Source organism: Clupea harengus, chromosome 4 (assembly GCF_900700415.2).
Source record: "Clupea harengus chromosome 4, Ch_v2.0.2, whole genome shotgun sequence".
NCBI classification, from domain to species: Eukaryota; Metazoa; Chordata; class Actinopteri; order Clupeiformes; family Clupeidae; genus Clupea; species Clupea harengus.
In genome coordinates this window covers 26,511,944-26,521,605 of record NC_045155.1, presented here as the reverse complement: position 1 = coordinate 26,521,605, position 9,662 = coordinate 26,511,944, and the positions used below count along the sequence as shown (strand labels likewise).

The window sequence follows — 9,662 nt, the reverse complement described above, 5'->3', positions numbered from 1 at the left end:
TAAATAATAATTTAAAAAAATGAAGAAAAATCTGGTAAATACCAAAGAAGCAGACAGAATGCATAGAATATGAATAGTTTATTAAGGACATACATAACAATATCTAGTGGATTAAAAGTTTGGGCAAATGAGGTAGGGCATGTGTTTATGCCAAATCCTCTGTCAGAGGTTGTGTTTTTGTTAAATTAATTGGCGGTGGAAATATTTCTTCTTGAGGAAAAAGTGGAATTGGAAAACATTTTGTTTAAAATATAAATAATTTTCATAAACATTAGCTATTTATATATTTATTGAGGGTTTAAAATATGAAACAATATATTTCGTTCATATCTAATAAGATTATATATTTATATCTAATTTATTTATAATATATTAATATCAGTGTCATACAACTACAACTACTACTACTACTAATAATAATAATATTCATCATCATCAACATCATCATCATTCAACATCATCATCATCAGTTGGTGATATACATTTGCTTCTGAGGTAAAAAAAAAAAAAAGAAAAAAAGCCTTTTGAGAGTTTCTTCTTTTAATGAAAAGGTAACATATAACATTCATATCTCAGGATTTTCCAATTGGGTATAGGGTCTCCATGCTGGTATGCACGTGCCAAATAACCACACATGCTGTTTGTGATGCAGCTCGCGGTGTCTCTAAGGTCTGAGGAACACCAAACTCAAATGCGAGGACATTTTCAGGCCAATAACCCTTAAATCGCAACAGGACATTGAAGGGAATTATTTGTTGTCTTTCTCTGGCCAATATTCGTAATGTAGAGAGATCTCCCTTTAAATCTGACATGGGTAACCACGCGAATGTTGTTTATCCGCCCCTAACGCGGAATAGACTCGTCCTCATTTGCATATCACCAAGAACAAACTAAATACGGTGGAGATTACTCAAAGAAAACAGCCGCTGTTTATTTTAAGAAAATACAATCAATGGTTCATCAATACGTCGTGTTTTCAATCTATAATTTAATTTACTGGTGAATTATGTTAGATTGTTTGAGAGATGATAGGAAAAGTCGCAGGATTCTGGATCGAGCTCCCCGCCGCTCTACGTAAATGGTCCAGGCTCTCTAGCGGACCGCCCCCTTCTTACATCATCGAGTGCTCTGACGGTCTTTATTTTTGTTTTTGGGGACAGCTGCTGATTTCGAAGTCATTCTCATCAAAGCGAAACGGAATTGCCACTGTTTTGATCGAAGAACACGCGACATTCCACAGTCATCGCCCTATCGTGCTCGACAAGCACAAGTTATGAAAAATAGAAAGGGTTTCCCTATACACTCGCTTGTCAAAGGGGCCCTTTCATGGATACACGCAACACGATGCGGAGAAAGTTAAGAAGTGTGCAGGTCTGCAAGAGGGCGGCCGTGCAGAAGGGGAACATGAAGCGGGACGTGGGTAAAGTCCTGCGGGCAATCCCGGTGGGGAATAACGAGGACACGGAGGTTCCGATGGAGGCCAGAGACGACCCGATGGAGCAGGACTGTTTCTCCACGGGCTTCTTCAAAAACGAGGACTTGGAGAACGCCATGATCATGGCCCCGCGCTACAGTCTGCTGCGCGAGGTGGGTCGGGGAAGCTACGGGGTAGTGTACGAGGCTGTGGCCCGGAAGACAGGAGCCCGAGTCGCCGTGAAGAAGCTCCGCTGTGACGCTCCGGAGAACGTGGAACTCGCCCTGTCGGAGTTCTGGGCCCTGGCTAGCCTGGAAAAGAAGCACGAGAACGTGGTGCAGCTCGAGGAGTGTGTGCTGCAGAGAAATGGACTTGCACAGAAGATGAGCCACGGCAACAAACGATCCAAACAGTATCTGCGGCTAGTGGAAACCTCGCTAAAAGGTAAAGGGGCTAATGGCTACTGTGTGAGCACCTATGGCTGACAGAAGGGCAGTGTTGTTCAGCAAGTGTGTTTGGCTTTTTTGGGAAATGCTGTGAATTAGACATATATTTAAAGCTGGAGGAAGTTAAATGATTAGGTATCACTTTTGTTTACAGGAGATAATACATAGGCTAGGCTACTGATAAAGAAGGATGTCTGTCTCATTGTTGTTTTTCAAACACGGTTGTAAATAGGTGGCAATAGAAAGGCTGTTCGGAGGGAGAACTTGCTATTTTAGGATAATTTGCTACAATGTCACATTGTCTTTTTATGCTTATTGCTGTATTCAGTTGTAATTTCGGACTGGTCAGGTTAGCCTTATTGTTCGTTATGTTTTTCTTCGTGGCTTGTTTAGTCTGACGGGGCAGTAAAAGTTACACAAACTAATTACAACAGAAGCGTTAATGACAACTATTTCGTTTATAAAAGCCGATTGAAAAGTTTTTTTTTTTTAATTCAAAAAATGCCTCCGAAACCAACCCGGATGAGTTGTTTGGGCGCAGGGGCAGCAAGTCCCTCTGCTCCGAGAACATCGTGTTCTAGTTGGCAGCAGCTGTTAACCCTTTCACTGACGCGCAGTCAATGTTAAAGGTACATTCACTTCCATTGTGTTAATTAATGAGCGGAAACTACATTCGATCCCATTGTCCAGGCTGTTGATCGTCAGAAATTATAGCCTGACTTAATTGCAATTTTGAAGTCGTTTTGCACGGTCTGTGCGGGTGTTTTTAAGAGTGAAATGGGGACAAGTACAGGGACTGAGGGGACCAGCTGTGGACGAATGGCTAGCCTTTTGTAGGCTACAAGCTTACATAAGCAGACTGTTAGGTCTACTTTCTGAGTGAAATCAAATATTAATCCTGCAAGTGCTGCTTGTTGTCTGTGATGATAGATTTTTTTCTTAGCTGCCTATTTTTATACCTCTGTATACCATAGTGGATTATATAAGCACGCTTCTGGAGTGATTTTAATGTATTTTTAAAATCTTAATTGAAGCCTTAATGAGTCAGATTGATATTAAAATGTTAATCAAGGCATTTACAGTGGGTTGTACTTAAAGATATTGGCCTTCAGTGAAAGTGAACGTCTGATACAGGTCTTGGAGGAACAGATGAGTTCTGATCCAATGTTTACCTCTTTTGAATGGGGGTTCTTTTGAGGTGTTGAGGCAATATTACCCTGATTTGGAGAATATAAGTGAGTGGGGAGAAAAATAATGTGTGTTTGTATTCTGTCGGGTAGTGTATACAGATAGAATATCCTAGGGAGTTTGCCCTAGTTTTGATTCTGAGAAGGAACTGCATAGCGCAACCATCAGGAAGCCTAAAGAAGAAAAAAGCCTAAAGAAGAATGGATAGATCTGTCCGCAAAGTTGTGTGTGTGTGTATGTGTCAGTTGGTGCACAGGTAGAGGTGTGTATGTGTTGATACGCAATTTTGTTTTTGTTTGAATTCAAGTTTAGTTCAGTTTGGAGTTGTTGTATGAGTACACGCATGCACAGGTAAAGGCGTGTATGTGCCAGTTGGTGCACAGGTAGTGGTGTGTATGTGTGTGTGTGTGTGCAGGTACAGGTACAGTTGTGGGTGTGGCTGTGTAGACCAGGCCATAGGTGTGTATGTGTAATTAAAATGGTGTTGTGTGGGTTTCCTACTTTCTAGTCTTTGCTAATGCACTGTTGCTCTGGCTTCTGTACATGTGTGTTCTGTGGAAGGACGTAGTTTTGGAAAAGTGTGTGTGTGTGTGTGTGTGTGTGTGTGTGTGTGTGTGTGTGTGTGTGTGTGTCATTGCTCTGTCCTGACAGTGATCTTGTACCAGACAGCTCATAGGGATCTGGTGTATCCTGCTTATATCTAATTGACCTAATCCAGAAGCCTGTACTGTTTCCATTAGCCTGTGCTGTGCGTGTGTGTGTGTGCATGTGTGTGTGTGTGTGTGTGTGTTTGTTAATCACAAATGATTCAGAAGAGGCCTGAAGATCACCCTAAAACCCTCAACCACCTGCTTTGGATGTGTTTACTAATTCTCTCTCCCTCCCTCTGTCTCTCTCTCTCTCCCTCTCCCTCTCCCTCTCCCTCTCCCTCTCCCTCTCCCTCCCTCTCTCTCCCTCTCTCTCTCCCCCCCTCCAGGTGAGCGTGTCCTAGGCTGTCCTGAGGAACCCTGCTACCTGTGGTTTGTGATGGAGTTCTGCGAGGGGGGCGATCTGAACGAGTACATCCTGTCCCGACGGCCCGACCCGCGCACCAACCGCAGCTTCATGCGGCAGCTGAGCCGCGCCGTGGCCTTCCTGCACCAGAACAACATTGTGCACCGCGACCTCAAGCCCGACAACATCCTCATCTCCCAGCGCTCCGGCAAGCCCGTCATCAAGGTGGCCGACTTCGGACTCAGCAAGGTGTGCGCCCGGCTCGGGGCGGAGCCGGACGGAGCCGGCGGCGGTGACCACGGCGACCGCGCCGCAAGCCGCGCCAACCGCAACGTCGTCAACGTCAACAAGTTCTGGCTGTCGTCGGCGTGCGGGTCGGACTTCTACATGGCGCCGGAGGTGTGGGAGGGCCACTACACGGCCAAGGCGGACATCTTTGCGCTGGGCATCATCATCTGGGCGATGAGCGAGCGCATCACGTTTATCGACGGCGAGTCGAAGCGGGAGCTGCTGGGGTCGTACGTGCGGCGCGGGGCGGAGATCGTGCCGGTGGGGGAGGCCATGCTGGAGAACCCCAAGATGGTGCTGAGCATCCCGGCGCGGCCGCGCTCCTGCATGAGCGAGGGGCTGCGGCGCCTCCTGCTGGACATGCTGGCCGTTAACCCGCAGGACCGGCCCGACGCCACGCAGCTGCAGACACGCATGGACCAGATCACCTGCGCAGCCTGACGCGCGCACACACACACACGCACGCGCGCATGAATGCATCTGCACAGGTGAGTGCTGTTAAACCACACATACACATACACATACACATGCACATACACATACACATACACATACACACATACAAATTCACATACAGAAACAAACATAAACACATAGATGTACCTTTCACTATTACATACATACATACAGTATATCACACAAATACACGCACACATACACACACATACTTTCATCCGCGTTCGATATGTATACACCAGTGAACATTCATCGAATTTTTGGCATACAAATCCCTTAAAGATATATTAAGAACACTCTTTATGACTTGCATCACTGTAAATAGCTAATTTAGTAACAGAATTTTACAATAATTATTCCATTTCATTGATTTCATGAATAACATTTGCAGCTAAAATCAGTAAAATATATTTATTTATTGTATTAACCCAATATTGGCCAAGAGTATCAGTCATGAATATATCTTGATCAGAGAAACAGGAAGAAACTCTAAACGACAGAATGTATTAGAACACACCAATGTAAAATATAGGACATAAAGACAAAAACAAAACAAATAAAATAAAAGTATAAAATAAAGTTAAAGGAAAGAGTTGAATAAAATATAATACAACCGATATCGGAAAAAATGAATGTATTACATTTATAATGTATTAAGTAACTAAAAAATTAGAAAGCAAGGGTAGATATTTAAAATTAAAATTGGGAGATCACTCAATCCCATCTACCAAGCAAATACATTCATAAAAAAAATTAAAAAAACGAAAAAGGCAATATAATAATGGAACGACAATTATCTGGCGTGTTGTAACACGTTATAGCTTTATTTCACCAGACTGCAGAATACTCGATTCTGATTGGTCGACCGTGGCCTCTGGAGGTTAGTTATTTCTTAAACGTGACCTGATTGGTGAAATGAATAACTGATAGCCTCCAGGTAACCCGTTGTTGTTACGTTACTAACCGTAGAATAGTTATGGGTCACATGAGCGCTAATGAATTCACCTTATGCTAAAACTGTAATTAAATAGTTCTTCACAAATATTATGTGAAATGAGTGTGTTTTGATAGATAGCTATGTCATTAGAAGAGAACACCCCTTCAGCTTTCTGTTAGCATCTTAATTTCCCTTAATTTCAAAATGTTTTTGTAATAGTAATCAGATGACTGTAGTACACTTTTATACGGTTAATTGGAAGATTTATTCTCCCAAAGCAACTTGTATGAACCTGGAACATTAACGATAAGAAATTAAGAAAAATGTAAGCATAATACACAAAGCCGCAGTAGGCGTTATATAATTATAGTTATATGCAGTTGTAACTATAGTTTATAGAATTATATCAATACAGAAAAAGGAATAACAAAGTATTGTCAGGAAAAGCCAATCTTGAGTTGCTCTGAAGTTAAATTTTGGAGAGGTTAGTGTTAATATTTGAGTTGCTCTGGAGTTAAACTGTGGAGATGATAGTGTTGATATTTTCCCATGCCTAAGTGCAAAGACATGAAGCCTTGTGTAAATGTCACAGACTTGTGGGTAGCCTGCTTGTTTTAATATAGATCTAGCAGCCATAGACTTATGGGTAGCCTGCTTGTTTTAATATAGATCTAGCAGCCATAGCCATGAATGGAAAAGTAAAGTGAACCATCACAATAAGTTAAATATTCAGTACATGTTTAGGCTAATTGCGGATATCTGATTATACTCTCAGTGCATTTCAAATACCCCATGGACTCTTGCATATAACTGGGAAGTGAAGTAAATTAATCAAGAAATAAACAAACAAACAAACAAACAAATAAATACACAAATAATGACAGAGTAAAAAATATACAGAAATATACAATGAAGATAGTATAGTATATAAAGTTGTAATTATAAATGTATGTTCTTATCTGGTCATTAGTTTGAGAGGGCGCAAACGGTAGGCGGAAATTACAGACGCATGTCCACTGTTCCACAGAAAAAAGAGAAGAAAAAAACACTTCTGGAAGGTGTGTTTAAATCACTAATTTAATACATGTTTGGTTAAAAGCAGACCAATAGCATTGCTGAACAATCACCTTTAGCTGAATGCATCAGACTAGATGGCAATATCGACCTGGGTTCATGGTAGTGTTTGCTTCAAGGAATAAACAGTTATGCTTCTTCTGTTGTTCAAAACGATAAAATTCGCTGACACAATTGCAGCTCATCAAACATGTTTTAAAATGCCCAAGCCACACCCTTCGAACTGATTGTTGTATTGTTAATCAGGGTGTGCGATTTTGAGTCTGTAAAATAAGTAAATGTTTTGCACACTTAGGTTCCATGACGGTTACAAGGAAAAATTAAAATTCTTGAGATCAATATAACCCATAAAGATCAATATACTGTAACTCAGAAAGATCCTAAATGCATCCATTCTGGAGAGTTTATTGAGACCTTGAACGAAAAATATCCAGACATGCGTAACGTGACACGTATTCAATTTAATCAAATAAACTTGTCAAATGGAACACATTTGCAACTTTGGGGGTAAGTGCTGTAAATGTAGGTTTAGGCATCAGTAGGCATCTCTTCTTCTGTCTTCGTCTTACTCTGTATTACACTACAATATGTGAATACAAGTAACAAGAAAGGTCATTATTGTGTATTTACGTGATGGGTGATGTTTGTTTACGTGATGGATGATATTTGTTTATGTGATGGGTGATATTACTGCTGACTGAGCATTTAATTAAAGTCGGACCTCTTCCCAGAAGCTTGAGTCTTTAAAGTGGGTTTAAAGTTTAACTTTTTAAAACAAACATTTTTATTCTTATTTTATAAGGCCTTCCTTGCTAATATAGAAATATGTAGGCATAGTGCACGACAGTTCCAATAAAGGGAACTACATGGATACATCAGAACTGGGCAGTCATGGTCTGTGATTGGCAGTCATGGTTTGTGATTGGCGCGTGCAAATGTTCCCTGTCAGAGAAGAATATGCCTATATCCAAATTCCATGCCTCGGCAGAATATTTCATTTATTGCGGGATTTTTAAGACGACCTGCCCAGGCAGAACTAGTGCCCCATAGTCCCTCAGAATAGTTCATTGGGAGTTAATGTTGCATGTGTATGTGTATGTGTATGTGCATGTATGCACGTATGCATGTAAGCTGCTGGCCTGATCTGTATATGTCAGAGTGCCTTCATTCTCCAAGAGCATGCTGGGATAGCCCTTATGCAAGCATGCAACATTACACAGAACCTGCCTGTGATTCATTAGGGTTAGTGGGCGGGGCTACTGGTGGGGAGGGGGAGGGGCAGAGAATGATGAGTGCTGTGATAGGCCCCTGTGCGTGTGTTCTGACCGGGGGGGTGTGTGTGTGTGTGTGTGTGTGTGTGTGTGTGTGTGTGTGTGTGTGTGTGTGTGTGTGTGTGTGTGTGTGTGTGTGTGTGTGTGTGTGTGTGTGTGTGTGTGTGTGTGTGTGTGTGTGTGTGTGTGTGTGTGTGTGTGTGTGTGTGTGTGTGTGTGTGTGTGTGTGTGTGTGTGTTGATCCTATGGGCCGTGTTGCTCCTAGCAGCGGGGGATAATCTGTGAAAGTGAGCTGATGACAGCTATGCTTCAGCGGGCAGCAGTCTGCAGGCTCAACGCTGTGAGCTAAGCCTCAGTCTTTGTCATACACTCCATGAACATATGTGTGTACATGTGTATGAACACACAGTTATACTCTTCTCTCTCTCACTCACACACACACAGTAACAAGTCAATACAAACACACATAAAATGCAAGTAAATTCACACACACATACATGTAAATAAACTTTAGATCACTTAAACACATTTGTACACACAAACATGCAGATACTCACGTTTACATTCATATTCACACACACACACACACACACACACACACACACTTCAGGTGGAGTGTAGACTGGCAGTGTCCCTGTGTCTGTGTGTCCTGGATCAGCGGTTTGATCTGTGTATCTGTGACGTCTATGTTTGGATCTGCTTAGATGAGTGGAAAAGAACTCTTCTCCTCTTGACAGACAGACAGGCGGGCGGGGAGGCAGCACAGCACTGCAGGGTCACCGTGGGGCCACACAACCAGTTATAGAACTGAATTGAATTGATCTGAATTGATTTGAATTGAATTGAATTGATTTGATTTGATTTGATTTGAATTGGATTGGATTGAATTGAATTGAATTGAATTGAATTAGTTGTGTTGTTTGTGTGTGTGTGTGTGTGTGTGTGTGTGTGTGTGTGTGTGGCTGTTTCACCTATCCTCATCACACTGACCCACACACACACCCACACACACACACACACACACACACACACACACACACACACGCTATGTGTAAAATATCCTTAGGGTGTGTTTAACCCCTGTTCCTGTGGCTGATGAGAACATCAGACCACTTAAAGGTCAGAGGTCGTGAAGCACAGGAACAGGTGCCATAGTACACATGTCCATGTCACCAATGATATACCATGTGTACATATTGCCAGTGAAAGAATGCCGTTGTAAGACCTGCTAAGTGACGGATGATAACAAAGAGACGTACTGTTCTCCACGGCTCCGTTTAGTCTGTTTGTCTCCTTCCCTCTCTGTCCCTCTCTCTCTCTCCCTCTTCCCTCTCTTTCTCTCTCCCTCTTCCCTCTCTGTCCCTCTTACTCTCTCTCTCCCTCTTTCTCTCTCTCTCTCTCCCTCTTCCCTCTCTGTCCCTCTATCTCTCTCTCTCCTCAGCTCTTTGTCCTCATTTCTGTCTCCCCCTCTGCCCCCCCCCCCCTTCTCTCTCTCTCTCTGTGGCTGTGTCCCTTCCCTGCTTGCCTAAGAGGAGCTCCCTCTCTCTCTCTCTCTCGCTCTCTCTCTCTCTCTCGCTCTCTCCCTCTCTCTTTCG

General features: G+C 42.6%; 1 protein-coding gene across 1 annotated transcript in view; it reads left to right on the top strand.

Annotated features, from left to right (window-relative positions):
• The first annotated feature begins 1,074 nt into the window (after positions 1 to 1,074).
• The window catches only part of stk35 (serine/threonine kinase 35), a 12,558-nt gene continuing 3,970 nt past the window's right edge, over positions 1,075 to 9,662 (top strand). Inside the window, exons 1-2 of the mRNA XM_012840990.3 lie at positions 1,075 to 1,858; positions 4,025 to 4,817. Of these exons, the coding sequence (XP_012696444.1) occupies positions 1,327 to 1,858; positions 4,025 to 4,770 (1,278 nt within the window). The 5' untranslated portion in view covers positions 1,075 to 1,326 and the 3' untranslated portion in view covers positions 4,771 to 4,817. The remainder of the gene's footprint in view (positions 1,859 to 4,024; positions 4,818 to 9,662) is intronic.